Source organism: Macrotis lagotis, chromosome 1, assembly GCF_037893015.1.
Source record: "Macrotis lagotis isolate mMagLag1 chromosome 1, bilby.v1.9.chrom.fasta, whole genome shotgun sequence".
NCBI classification, from domain to species: domain Eukaryota; kingdom Metazoa; phylum Chordata; class Mammalia; order Peramelemorphia; family Peramelidae; genus Macrotis; species Macrotis lagotis.
In genome coordinates, this window is record NC_133658.1 from 26,622,619 (window position 1) to 26,637,638 (window position 15,020).

General features: G+C 33.8%; 1 protein-coding gene across 2 annotated transcripts in view; it reads left to right on the forward strand.

Annotated features, from left to right (window-relative positions):
- The window catches only part of CTNNA2 (catenin alpha 2), a 1,546,517-nt gene that overhangs the window by 601,491 nt on the left and 930,006 nt on the right, over positions 1-15,020 (forward strand). For both annotated transcript variants that reach the window (XM_074196107.1, XM_074196106.1), the window contains 2 exons: positions 3,468-3,587; positions 7,064-7,330. In XM_074196107.1, coding sequence (XP_074052208.1) covers positions 3,468-3,587; positions 7,064-7,330 — 387 coding nt within the window. The remainder of the gene's footprint in view (positions 1-3,467; positions 3,588-7,063; positions 7,331-15,020) is intronic.

Below are 15,020 nucleotides of genomic sequence, written 5' to 3' on the forward strand. Positions count from 1 at the left end.
ATATTATCAAGTTATTCTAACTAAAGAAAAAAGCAAAGTAAATATTCAAATCATAAAACTGGTGAGTCTATGGGCACATGGAGTTCCATCTAAATCTAGTCTTACAAATTGTCTTTATATGTATTTGGGAAAATGCTATTAAATATAAAAATACAAATTTAGTCTTGCCATAGGTTGGTTGGCTGCTATAGATTTCTGCCTTATTCCTTTTTTTCACCTCAGTTATGACTTTAGCAACATCCATTTCAAATCATATTCTTCCCATCGGTTTACCATGTTTCCTGGTAGACATCAGTGACTAGCTTCATTGCTGTGCATGCAGGTGATTAGTTTTTATCCCAATTTAAACCCAGATTATTATGAGAAATCTCCTATTTCAATGATAGCTCTACCCTGTCCAGGTGCTTCCCCCCCCTTCTCAGGTTAATTCAAGTCTTTATATTTATACATTCTTGTGTGCGTCAAGTAGAATGTATGGTGGGTTTTGGGGGGGGCAAACTCTTGGATTTCATTCATTCATGCATTCATTTGCTTTTTTATTGGCTTACAGATCACTGGTAAATAGTGTTTGAATTGCAATGCACTGATCTTGCAATATTTTGAGAGCAATATTCTAGAGACTCTCCATTCAAATGTTTGTTGTCATAACTTTTCCTAGGCTCTCTCTGTTCATTGATACTCCTAATGTCTGAGGAATATAACTTTTCAAAATCTTTTTAAGATGAAAAATGCTTTTGAAATAGGTTCAAGATAATTTCCACTTATATTAAAGGGATGGGGAATATCCATCAATTTCATAAACCTATAAGCAGCTGCTAAAGTGCAAGATATCATACTAGGTGATGGGATTTAACAATGACAAATAAAAAAGCATTTTTTTCCACTATATTTTATTGAGCAATATAGCATTATTGCCTCCCTTGGCTTAACAACACCAAACAAACAAATGAAGCAGAACAATTATTTAGCTAATTTTGTAAATGTGTGGATTAATTCTAGTCAATGTTATTTTAATGACCACTAAAGGAGACTTATGATGGATTGCATATTTGCCTTTTATAATTTCTCTAATTAAATATAGAAATTCTAGGGAGGTTCTGTGGGTATGCAATTAAAATGGAAACTTACATTTGGTTTGAGACTCTTTAAAAAGAATATATTGTAATAAATAACTTAGTTAATATTAAATATTATTTTCCCATAATAAATTAATCTTTTAAAATAAATGAAACTAAATTGCATTATTAAATAAAATATTTGGTGATACTAAACATTGTCTTTTGTACACTGTACTTTCCCATTATGTGATGTAAATGAGTGGTATTAGTAAGATTTATTACTGCTTTTTGATGGGTTCATCAAATTTTAATACATTTTATTTAAATAAGTAAAATAACTGAATTGCCCCATATCTGTTTGGCCTACTTGAGTGACAAATTCAGACTGAGACATTTCATGCAATCAGTTAGACATAACTTGAATGTTAATACAATACAAGTCAATCTAAGAAATTCAGACATATTCAGAGCTTACTTTTCTCATACATTTTCACTTCTCTCCTTCCCTTTGAATACTTTCCCAAAGAGTATCTATTTCTTGCTGCACAGGAATCTGATACCCTAGTTTAATCTGCTCTTCCCTGAATGAATTTCCATCAAGACCTTCCCTTCTCTTCCATCAAAAAAAGTGACCAGTATCTTATTTCTTGGTGCTCCAAGAGCTCCATAAAACACAGTGTGTGTGTTTGTGTCTGTGTGCATATTTGTATGTGTCGATGTGGTTATGTGTGTATACATGTATGTTTAGGCATAGGTGTATGGTCCTGTGGGTAAAGGTGTGAATGTATTTGTATATGGATCACTGGCATAGGGAGAGTGGTTGAAGCTAGTGTTTTTTTCTAGGTTAGTACTCTTTTACAACCTCTCTGAAAGTCTGTAACTATTCAAATAAAGACACCTAGCCACAGGAATGCTAGAAAATGTTTAACAAATTATTCTCTGGAAAATAAAAATATAAACAGGATACAATTTTAAATTATTTGGCATTATTGACAATTTCTTCTTCTCTTTTTAACCTAGAGAAAATCAACAAAACAATAAACCAAGTCCCAATTTCTATGCTCCATGGATTCCATTATCGCTCCTTGGAAAATTTAAAATTCCTGTGCAGTCTGATTCTAACACATTATTATTCTTATCTGTTTATGGTGAAAGTAACCAACAGACCAATTCATTTTACAATGATTGCAAAGTAATAGTAGCTCCAAAGGCCAGATTCTTCACAATTACAAAAAATTCCCCAGAACCTTGTGAGAAATGTGGCATACATATTACAATCCTCAATTTATCCATTTAAAAAAGAGAACTTAAATGATTTTCTCAAAGATATTCAAGTAGTAGGTTTCATAGCAATGACTTAGCTGTCTATTAAAAAATCCACTTGTTGATGTTTAGTGGGAATTCAAACAATAAAATGAAATACTGTTTTGGGCATTGTTCTTGGGCAGCTTCTGGGAAATCAAAGTTTTTAGGTTGCAATTTGTCACCAGAAAAATCATATATTAGCACTTGGTCTGGCATTGCTGGAGTATCATAGTGCCTCAATGATATGGGAAGGATTCACATCCATAAGACCAAGGACTCCCACAGAATCCAGACCATCAACAGAAGACCTATTTCCTATGACATTAGGCCACTGGATGATAACAGTTCTGGAAAAGTCTCTGGAAAATGCTGCCTTTGTACAATAATGACAACAGCCGTAAAGCCTTTGAATGACCTTTCTGATTCATGATAGCAATGATGGTGTTGGTGAGGAAATACATTTATATAGCCCTTCAGGTTTGCCAAGCACTTTCCAAATGTGATCTCATTTGATCCCAACAACAGCACTATGATGGAGGTGTTATCATAATCAACACAATGTGCATGTCATGGCATCATTCTTTTGGTGTCATGATCTTCTTCATTTATGAAGGGCCATGACAACAATAATACTAAATGATCTCTCACCATACAAAAAATGATCAAATCAGATTATAGAAAAACTTGGAGAAAGTTGATACTTGCTTGCTCCACTTTCATTACCATGAGCATAGATTTGAGATAATATTCCAAGAGATGTTGATTCCATAAGAATAGACCAGATTTAGAACCTATTGGGATGAGGTGGGGTGTCTGTCACTATTATTAACTCTTTAATAAATGCTAACTGAATTCAATTATTGCAATTTTTTCCCTTCAAATTCCATTGATATTTACTAAAAGGTCAATAGTGATTTCTCCTTATAGTAGTTAAGGAAGTTTTGCATATGCATACATTTTGAATATTTATATGACTGTAGAAAGTCAATTTAAGATGTTTTTTAATTAAAAATACTTAAAACATTATAGCAAATGTTTAAATAATGTTATTCTACCTTAAACATCATTCAGTTTAATGTTTTTGTCTTTTTAAAACAAATTTAGGTTGAAGAAGCTCTGGAAGCTGTGAAAAATGCTACAAATGAGCAAGACCTTGCAAATCGCTTTAAGGAATTTGGAAAAGAGATGGTGAAATTGAACTATGTGGCTGCCAGAAGACAGCAGGTAAGGAAATATGGAGACATATAGAACTGTTAGATTTCATGTAATCATATAGATTATTTATTTTTAAATTTGGCTCATTCCCTTAGATTTGATAAATTATTTTCTTCAATTGAAGTCAATTCCTTATGTTGGTTTTAGAAACAATTTTTATTTTTGAGATCATAGTTTCAAATCCAATCCAAAGTAGTTTTAAAAAATAACTATATTCTGAAACATGGGAAAAGTATCTCTCTTCTTAGCTAATTCCATATTCCATTAAAATCTAGGGTGATTTTTTTGGTGTACAAGTGAGTGAAAACTCATTTTGTTTACCTATTACATTTATCAAATTCCAGATTATGTTTATATCATAATCTGCCATCCATTAGCATATCATGGAATGTAGCTTGTCTTCTTTCTTGATGTCACAGATCTGAAACCCTTCTTGCAAGCAAAAATTTCCCCATTCTTAGTTCTTGCTGTAAGAACAATAATTATATGAATACTACCAATGTTAAGGAAAGGATGTCTTGATCCTTGCCTTGTGGCTCCACTTAGATTCCCTGTGACTGTCTAGACCACAATCTCTTTCCGGGCTCACTTAGCTGTGTTCTATCCTGCTATGAGAGGATAAGGTCTTTGAGTACAGGAAATGTCTCACTTTTGTATTTATATTCCCAGAACTTTACCTAGTTTTGACACGTAATAGGTATGGAATGAATGCTCTTTGGTTAGTTGTGACCCCTGAAAATATTAATGGTATTCTGAGGTTATTTTTCTTAAAGGTAAGACATACCTTAAAAGCTTGGAATGGAGGTTAGTATTTAGTACATCTTTCATTGTCTTGTTTTGTATTTTTATATACGTGTTCAGTGAATGTTTTGCCAGAGGTCTTCAAGCAGAGACTGGATATCCACTTGTTAGCTTCATTGAAATATGGCTTCCTTCCAAGAAATAGTTTACATTAGTAGAACATTGAGACCAGCCAGTTCTAAAATTCTATAATTTGATGTGTCTTCTCCAGGCCCTCAATTTTTACAGATGAAGTAACTGAGATTGAAAGAGAACATGATTATCCCAAGATTTTTTTAAAGAGAAGTGTTTCTTCCTCATTCCCCAATTAACATCAAGTTAGAAATATATGGAGAAAAATCAGTGATGATGCTTATGTATTTCTAACAACTTTTGTAAGTCACAAGTAAAACGATAGAACAACATGAGACTATTAAGGATTTTCAGGCTGGCTCAGAAACTCCAGTGGATTCAGCTGAGTTTCCTTTCTCACAAAATTGTATCTTGTGGAAAAAGACATCATATTCAGAATCTAAGAACATTGGTAAATAGGATGCTTTCAGAGAGAAGCATTTTTACACACACATATCATATATATATACATGTTGTATATAAATATTATATATACATATATATAATATTTATATATATAAATATTATATATACATATATATATATATATATATATATATATATATATATATATGTATACTTGCTTTTCTTACTGACCTCCCTCACTCTTAATCAGACCAATATGAATTAAAACATTAAGTGAGTGGGCAGCTAGGTGGGGCAGTGGATAGAGCACCAGCCCTGGAGTCAGGAGGACCTGAGTTCAAATCGGATCAAACACTTAATACTTACTTAGGTGTGTGACTTTGAGCAAGTCACTTCACCCCAGTGGCTTGTAAAATCAAAAGAAAAGTCTAAGTGTGATAGCAATGGCAGGGATGAGATTGTTCAGATTCTCCTTTCATATCCTTTTCTCATTTTCTTGAGAATTCATTATGCATGGATACCATGTGACTGTGTCTATCTATCCATCCATTTCTCGGGCCCAAATATATAAGTTTGCATTTATGGCTGGATGCCATCCATTTGGATTTGTTCATAAACAGGCAAGCAGATGCTCGATCATTTGATAATCATCTATTGTCCCAGTTAGAGGCCTCTGGTGTAGCCATCAGATCTCATGTGCATTTCTTAGGCTGAGTTTGATGCTTAGAAACCATTTCTGCAGTTTCTTCTCCTGTCACTCCCCAGACAAGGGCATGCCACTAAATAATGCTCTGTCAAAGATAGCTTTTTGAATATTCTAAAGGAATTAATTGAAAGATCTGAGGACTGTTAGTTTTCAAAAAGGAAAAGATGGAAAGGGGAAACAGCCATAAAACATTTGAATGACCTTTTTGATTCATGATGGCATTGATAGTGGTGGTGATGGGATGCATTATATAGCCCTGCAAGTTTTTCCAAGTATTTTACAAATGTGATCTCATTTGACCCTGACAACAGCACTACGATGGAGGTGCTATCATTACCCTAACTTTACAGATTTGGAAAATGAGACTAGGGTGAGTTAAGAAACTTGCCCAGGGTCACACAGCTAAATAAATGTCTAGGACTGTTTTTGAACTTAGGTATTCTGGCATGTAGACCCCAGCTCTCTATTTCCCATGCCACCCAGGAAAAAGATAGATTCCAGTTTGTTTTTGTTGTTTGTCCTTTCTTCTTGAAGAATACCATGGCATTGGGAAAGTGTTGTCATGACTTTCAAATGGATTGGATTTAATTGAATGTAGGGCTGTGCAATGCTACCAATCTCTCTCTCTCTCTCTCTCTCTCTCTCTCTCTCACCTGAAATATCTGAATCCAATGGTAAGACATAGTTCTGGGATTGGTTCAACAATTTCAACTATCCCAAAATTCTAGGAAATTTAGTTCAGCCCAGTAAGCATAGACTTGGAGCCAGGTTATTGAGCTAGATACAAAAATCCTAGGGAGATTACTTTCTACCACTTCTTCCCTTACTGGAAATCTCTAAATGAGACTTGAATGATTATTCATTTTAGAAGGAAAAGTTGTTTTTACAGTGGGTGAATAATTTATTTCTTAAGTGAATTAAATAGCCACAGATGTCATTTCCAATTCTGAGAATCTGCAGTTTTGTATTGTCAAAAAATCTAAACCAATTACCTCTTTATAGTGGGAACATCGCTGCCTTCCACCTCCATTCCTTCACCCACAGAAGTAATTTTGCTTATGAACCCAACTGACCCAATAGTAGCTAACTCTCCATAACATTATCTCTTCAAATGAAGAGAATATGTTTTGACCTTTTAAAGGACCCTTAACTCTCTTAAGGGTTACTCAAAAACAGCTTTTCTGTTGGATCCAGGGTGATATTGACTTCCAATCATTGAGCTATTTTTTTGTCAAAAAGTCTTAAGATTTAATTATCAGAGATGCCAAGGTTTTCTGAAATTAAAACGACTTAGAAGTTATGTACATAGATAAATAGGGAGTCCCATTTCTGTCACTCTGTGCCTATGTGACGTTAGGGGTGTGACTTGACATGTCTTGGCCTTAGTTTTCTCATCTGTAACATAAAGGCTAGTTGAATTGATGAGCTCTGAGATTCCATTTCATTTGTGAAAAATAAGCATTCATATTTATGATATTTCTCCATGTTTCCTTTTTTTCAGGAACTGAAGGATCCTCACTGTAGGGATGAGATGGCAGCTGCCCGGGGGGCTCTGAAGAAGAATGCCACTATGCTATACACAGCATCACAAGCATTTCTCCGTCACCCAGATGTGGCTGCTACAAGGGCCAACCGGGACTATGTGTTCAAACAAGTTCAGGAAGCCATCGCTGGCATTTCAAATGCGGCTCAGGCTACTTCACCCACTGATGAAAACAAAGGGCACACTGGCATTGGGGAACTGGCTGCTGCCCTTAATGAGTTTGATGTAAGTATCCTAAAGACATACACAAGCAATCTTGCCTTGCATTGGGACCAATTTTTTTTTTTTTTTGGGGGGGGGATTGGAACAAAATAGTATCAAAAAAAACCCATTTCCTTCCCAGTTAAAACTGATTTTATTAGCTATGTATCCCTGACAGGTATTCATATTTCATCCAAAATATATTTGGGTTTTATAAAACTTCAGAGCACTAAAAGAGGACTTACATACTCTAGCTTACTTTGAAATAAGAAACTTTAATGGTCCATAAACAAACCCAGTAGAAATCTTGTATGGTGCTCTCTTTTTTAGTAAATAGCTATTGTTCTCTCAGGAAACTTGATTTCAAATCCCTGTTTTTAATAACCATATGACCTTGATCAACAAGAATATTTGGTTGAATCTAACTGCAGGATAAAATGTCATTGGGAAAAATATAAAGTGTCACACAGATTCAAACACTCAACGTTACTAGTACCAGAAAAGGAAAGCATAGATATCTGAGGAATATCTAGGGATTTTTATCAATCACAAGCTTAATATCCATGAACACAATTATAAGACAGTCAAACTTTTAAGGTGATCTTGGGCTGCATGAATATATATGTGTGGCTTCCAAGAATAAGGAAGTAAAAGAAACTTTGGTATTCTGCCTTTGTAAAACTATACCACTTCTATATCCTGTAATTTCATAATAAACCGGACAAACTGGAGAATAGCCAGAATAGAGAAGGACTCTGAGTCCATATAATGAGCAGATTAGTTGAAGAATTGGGGATTTAGTCAGGAAAAGAGAAGACATAGTTATTCCTAAATTGACAAAAGGCTATTTATGTGATCTCTTTGACCATGGAGCTCAAAACTAAGAGTAGTGAGTTAAAATTGAAAATGAATAAATGAAGATGTATATGAGTAGTGATGATGGTGGGGGACTTTCCAACAATTAAACTACCCAGAAGTGGCATGAACTGTTTGAGCTGGTAGTAGTTTGCTCTTTTTTGGACATTTTCAAAGAGTGTCTGAGTGGCCAATTGAATATCTTACATTGTAAATTTATTTGAGGGCAATAGCTACCGTTTATATAGTTCTTTAAAGTTTGTGTAGCATTTTATAGATATTTAATTTATCCCTCCCCCCACAATCACACAATGAACCTTTTATTAACCTTACTTTTCAGATGAGCAAATTGAGGTCTAGAGAGGTTTTAATGGATAGACCCAGAATCATACTGCTAAGAGTCTGAGACCAGATTTGAACTTGAATCCTCTTGACTTACAGTCCAGGACGCTATCCACTTTGACACCTTGTTGCCCATGTATTTTAATGGTAGAATTCTGTGATCTCCAGATCTAAATTCTCTTCTCTTTGAAGCCTTTAGGATCATAGGGATGGACCAGAGTGAAGGGAGAAGGGAACAACATGAACAAAGAGTAGCTGTGGAAGGAGATCCTTATCTTTGGAGAATTCTGAGAAATCTTATCCAAATCTGGTAAAAAATTGTGGAATTTGGATCTGGAAAGAGAATTTAGTGTAAACATACCATTTCTTGCATACATATCTCTTCTCTTGAAAAATAGACTATAGGAGTTTGGAACTTTTTTAAGCAATAAAGATAAAGGTTCCATCTAAGTAACATCATCTCTTCTATGATGTGAGGAAATTGATCTGACTGTAGTCTGTGGGAGATTTAAATCATGATGGGGAGACCAGTTATTATAATATTGTAGTCATCTTAGTTCAGCTTAATGAAGGATGTAGTCAAGATATTGGCTATGGAAACAGAAAGGGAAAAACGGAAAAAATGTGATTTATATTGCATATTAATATTTGTGAAGCCCTTAATATCTATGGCGTTATTTCTAAGATGAGGTCACATAATTATCCTGAGAGATTGAATGATCTGATAATATATACCAGAGGTGGGCCATAGATGCAGACCTTCCCAATCCAATGGATTACCCTGAAGTCACCAACAATCTGCCCTTTATTTTATATGCAGACTGTTGAGTGGATAGCAATTTAGATTTAGAAATCTTCCACATTGAGAATATAATTGAATGTTTGCCCAGGGTAGCACATGGAGTAAGTTTCTATGGTAGAATTTGAACCCAGGTCTTCCTAACTTGAAGATATGGTCAGAAGCATTTTTCTTTTAATATGATCAAACATATTTACTTTTAATTAGAGTTAATTGTGGGGATGATAATTAATCATATCTGGATCAATAATGCCACTATAATCATATGAATAGAAAAAAGTATGAGGGCCTACATATTAAACCATATAACTCACATTTCCTCCGTTTTTTATCATTATCCAATTTATCATTTTATTCACATTTGTCATTCCCATTTATTTTGCCATATGATCAATTATTTATTTTATTTTGTGTGAATTCATGCAGTGATCATTCAGTAGATGCAACTGAATTCATACATTTCCCATAAGTAATAGTCACATATTAGAATGCCATAGGAAAGATGTAAGCTTATTCAAGTGCTTCCCTTACACATACTAATGAATATCCTTAAAGATTATCTGTGGTTTTTGATTTTTTTTATTTAAACATAAAATCACCAAATCTTTTCATTTTTATAGCTGGCCTATGATTCTCCAGTGCCATACACCACATTAGGGATTCTTTGATGTGCTCTATCAATCTTGCTATTCTATCATTAAATTGTAATACACATATCTCAGGCTCAACTTTTGAGTGTAATTCATAAGACTACTATCACCTTGTTTTCTTTTCCTGGGGTTCAAATGAATTAAGCTTCCTGTTATCAGTTTTCTCATAGCCTATTATTCTATTGAATGACTATTTATGCATGTAATTAATTATAAATATAATCAAAATTTAAATGAGGAAAATTCTATGAGCTGTCTAAATAAAAGAGATCATTCAACTGAAAAGCATAAAAGACATCAATAATATGAGCAAATTAAACATATCTTTAAAATACTGTATTTCAAAAATGGAAATATTTGAAAGTTAAGGTAGACAATAAATAGGAAATCAGGTATAGTAAGGATATTGCCTACTAAGTGCCTCATTTCTATCTTAAAAATGACAATTCATCTTTGATTTGTTTCCCTTCAAACTATAATTGAGTAACTAACTATATATATGTATCTCTCTCTCTCTCTATATATATATATACATATATATATATATCTGTAAAATTATAATTGAGTAAGAAACTCTCAAATTGAATGTGGAATAATTATACATCAGTCGTCAAAAGTATATAATATTGTAACCTTCTATTGTACAATGCTATTGACTGAGTTCTAACTTGAGAGTTATGCAGCACAATTCAAGTAAAGATTCATTTTCACCTTCCATTTGTCTGAAATCTTGGCTTTGTTTGCAGGCTGGTAATCTTGATGTAATTTGGATTCAGTGACCTGTTTTCTGACATTTATTGTGGCTAGATATCTAAATTCAACATAGTGATTACTGAAGTGAAAGAATGAGAGAAAAACAGTGGTGTAATGACTGGAAATTGTCATAGGAAACCCTGGTGCTAAAATAGCAAAAAGGAAAATGATTGGTAATCAAATGAAAAATCTGACACTCTCAAAAATATGGCATTTCATTTCAGTTCAGTATCTTTACAATTTCTGAAATAACAAGGGTATGGGGAGGGGAGAGAATGACTAATTTATTGAAATGAATTTTTATATTAAAATATATTTAGAAGACTAGAGACTGGGAAGGAGAAGTATACTTTTAGATAGTTTAGGCCATCAGAAAGAACCTCAGAACTGATTTTAGCAGATCTCATTTCCTGAAAATACTTTCTCAAATGTAGATCCCTGGGGAAATCAGACACATCTTATTCACAAATCTTGTCATTACCAATCCTCACTGCACTGCAAAACAGTACAGATTTAGTTATTTGGCAACAGAAGCTAGTTGCATTTTCCCCTATCCTGCTCTATGTGAACCTTTTTTATAGAAACTTGAAAGAATGATGATAGTTCAGCCTCTTCTCTATTATAAGATGAAAGAAAAATCTTCCTTCTGTTTCTAAGGATTCAATTCTATAAGAATTTGACATTTGAAATACATAAGTCTCTAGAGGAAATATGACAAAGGGGGAAAAAAAGCAGAATAGTCCTTGTATTCAAAGAAGTTTCCTTCTTTTGAAGAGTGCAGAAGAGGGAATATGTATGTGTAAAATGCTAGCTTTGGGTATGTATTTGTCTATACATACATATATATACATGTATGCATGTATGTAAATATATATACAAATTATTTAATAATTATATATCACATTATAAAATCTGTTATGATACATAAATATGATATAACTTGCATAATATATTTGTATATATAGCCTCTGGGGAGAGACAATGGGATATGGTAGGAAGAAATAACTTAAACTCTATTGTGAAGGAAGGCTCTATGAAAAAGAGGTGAGGAGAGAATATATTCCATATATATATATGGGGAGGGGGCAATCTGTGCAAGTGTCCTAAGAAAGAAAACCAAATGTTGTGTCCCAGGAACCTCAAGAGGGCCAGTCTGACAACACTATGATGATAGAAAACAGACTATTACATAATAAGTTTATATATGTGGAATGTAGTGGTTGTATAGGTATTTAAAAACTGAACCAAAGGGTTTAAACTTTATCTTAGAGATAAAAGGTAGTCAATGAAATGTATTATTTTGTTTTGGTTTTCCTTCATTTTATAGAGAAGCTGTATGGTCAGATATGTACTTTAGGAGTCTGTAATTTTGGTAGGTTGATGGTGGATGGATGAGAGAGGAGAGAGACTGAAGGCAGACAAATATTTAGAGAATCAATTTCAATAATCTAGGTAAGAGGTGAAGGGAGCCAGACTTAGGGTGGTGAATGTGTGAGTGAAAAGAGGACAGATATGATGAGATATATTGTTAAAGGAGAATTAACAAAAATTTACCAAATAATTGAGAACAGAAAGAAAGAAAAAATGAATATAATTCCAAATCTTGAGAAAATGGAAAGACGATATTGTCATTATAGATATAGCATGTGTAGGACTTGGTTTTATGGATAGGAAAATAAATAATATTTTACAGATATTGTATTTGAAATGTCTACTCTCAGTATATCTACTTTGAGAATCCTCAAAGGAAGTTATTGATGGAGAACTACAATTCAAAACAAAGGATAATATAGCTAGAGATATAAATCTGAGAGTAAACAGCATTGAGTGTAATAGTTGAACCCATGGGAGATGGTTAGATCACAAAGACTGAGTCTAGAGGGGGAAAAAAGATGTGTTGTGGTGGTGTAGTGACAATGGAGATAATGGACGCTAAAGGGACTCATGAACTGAGTAGTCAGAATATTTGGACTATCAACATGTAAATGGAAGTCCTTGGGTATAATGGTAGAGACTGAAGAGGAAAAAGTTTTGTAAGCCATGTAGACAGAAAATTTTTTGAGAAAGAGATAATGGTCTGGATATCATAAAGAAGGATGATATGAGGATATTAGAAAATGCCTATAACTATTTTATATGTGTTAATAAGCTTATTATTTCATGTAAATATAAGATTGAGACAATTATGGCCATAGTTATAGTTACATATTAGATATTTTAAGTGTTTTGAATCCCTATAAAATCTCAGTGTTACATACCTATGTATTCTTCATAAGTTACAAGGTTATAAAATGTCCTCGTCTGGTAGTTTTTCAACGAAGTGAAAACATCCAATGTTCACAAATGAATGAAGTGTGGGTCTTATACATTCAAGGCTTCTGTGAGACTAAAACTCTTAGTTTTGTGGACTAGTTACATTATTGCCATTTCTACAAAATATTAATTATTCTGTTTCCACAGGAAACTAAGAAAGTTAGCTTTCATCATTAAACATGACTTTTTATTACTTCCATATCATCTTTTTTTAATGTGAATTCTTTTGTCATTAACTATTAGATTTGTCTTTGGGAGCAGAGTAGTTAAATGAATCTGAATCATGTTCCAGCTAAAAGAAAAATAAAGCATACCAGCAAATTCTAAATAGATGATTTCTTTTAATAGCTTTTTTTGCATGTTTGCCTGTCATAAAAGGGAGAATATATATTTTCAAAGAATTTTAAGCTATTTAGCAATGATAGAACCACAGAAGAATTCAAGTCACATGACCTTTAAAATAGAACCGAAACTGTCAATATTATTAATGGTTTCTTAACCAGTCATTTTGGGAGAGTATGATAAGAATTGTTTTCATCAAAAGGCCTATAGATTGAGAAAATATTTTGCAATAAAACAATCATCAGTGCCTTTGCTCCCGCCATGGTGAACACCAATGAAGTTAAAGAAAAAAAAAATATGAAGACCTGGAGACTTTTATCATCAGCGTACCAAAAGAGGGCAAACATAATTTTGATGACTTTAAAGCTAGAGTAGACTCAGATTATCAGACATGGCAGTGAATCCTTGGGAGGAAGGAAGTTAGAAACATCAATAGCAATGTCCATCTTCTACTGAAAATTTGTACATCTCATGACCTTCTCATCACAAACCCTGTCTTCGATTTATCTAAATGCAATAAAACTTTCTGGATATACGCTCTAAGCAAACATTGGCATCTATTTGACTATGTGATTGTAAGGAGAAGAAACAGAATATGAGAGTGACAAAGGCAATGTGTGGTGCAGAGTGCTGGGCTGATCACAGACTCATCCTCTCTAAGTTAAAAATTCATATTCAGCCAAAGTGATGATCCCAAAGCAAAATTAATGCTAGAAGAATTAATGTAAAGAGAGTAGAGTGTTTCTCTGAGTGGGAACAGTTTGTTGCTAACTTGGAGGGAAAACTGAGCCAACACACATTTGACAACAGTGAAGCAGAAAAGGAGTGGGCTGCTTTAAGAGATCTGGTATCAGCACTGCATTTGCTCATCTGGGTCTGAACATTCTCAAACACCAACACTGGTTTGATGAAAATGATAGGGAACTACAGAATTTACTAAATGAAAAAAAAAGCGAACTCCACAGGATTTTCCAGTAGAATAGTTCATGCATTTCAAATAATACAGCACTTAATTCCATCAAAGGGAACGTTCAAGTGAAGCTTACTTAGAGAGATGCAGGACTCTTGACTCAGTAAGGAGGCAGATGTAATTCAATTTATGCAGACAGTAATAAACCAAAATGCTTTTATGATGCCCGAAGGCTATTTATGGTTCAAAGACATATGGTACGTCTCAACTACTCTTTGCTGAAGGATCCACCTTTATTAACAATAGGGACATAATCCTAGAGAGATGGACTGAACAGTTCCATAGTGTTCCTAACAGACCATCATCAATCAATTCTGAAGCCATTAATGACTTACTTCAAGTTGAAATCAATCAGTCCCTAACTGAAGTTCCGACAGAAGAAGAGGTTTTGAATGCTGTTTAGGTTCCTTTTAAGTGGTAAAGCACCTGGTTCTGATTCTGTTCCAGCTGACTTCTACAAGCTGGTGGGGGTTCCTTTGTTCATCCAAAAACTGGATGAAGTTTGCCAGGTTATATGGCATGAAGAAGTTATCCCCCAATAATTCAAAGATGACTCCATTGTCCATCTCTATAAAAGTAAAGGAAATACGTTCACTGTGACAATCTTTTATTCATTGCTGGTAAGATTCTTGCCAGAGTCCTTAATAGATTGTTATTTCATCTAGAAATTGGTCACCATGCTGAGAGCCA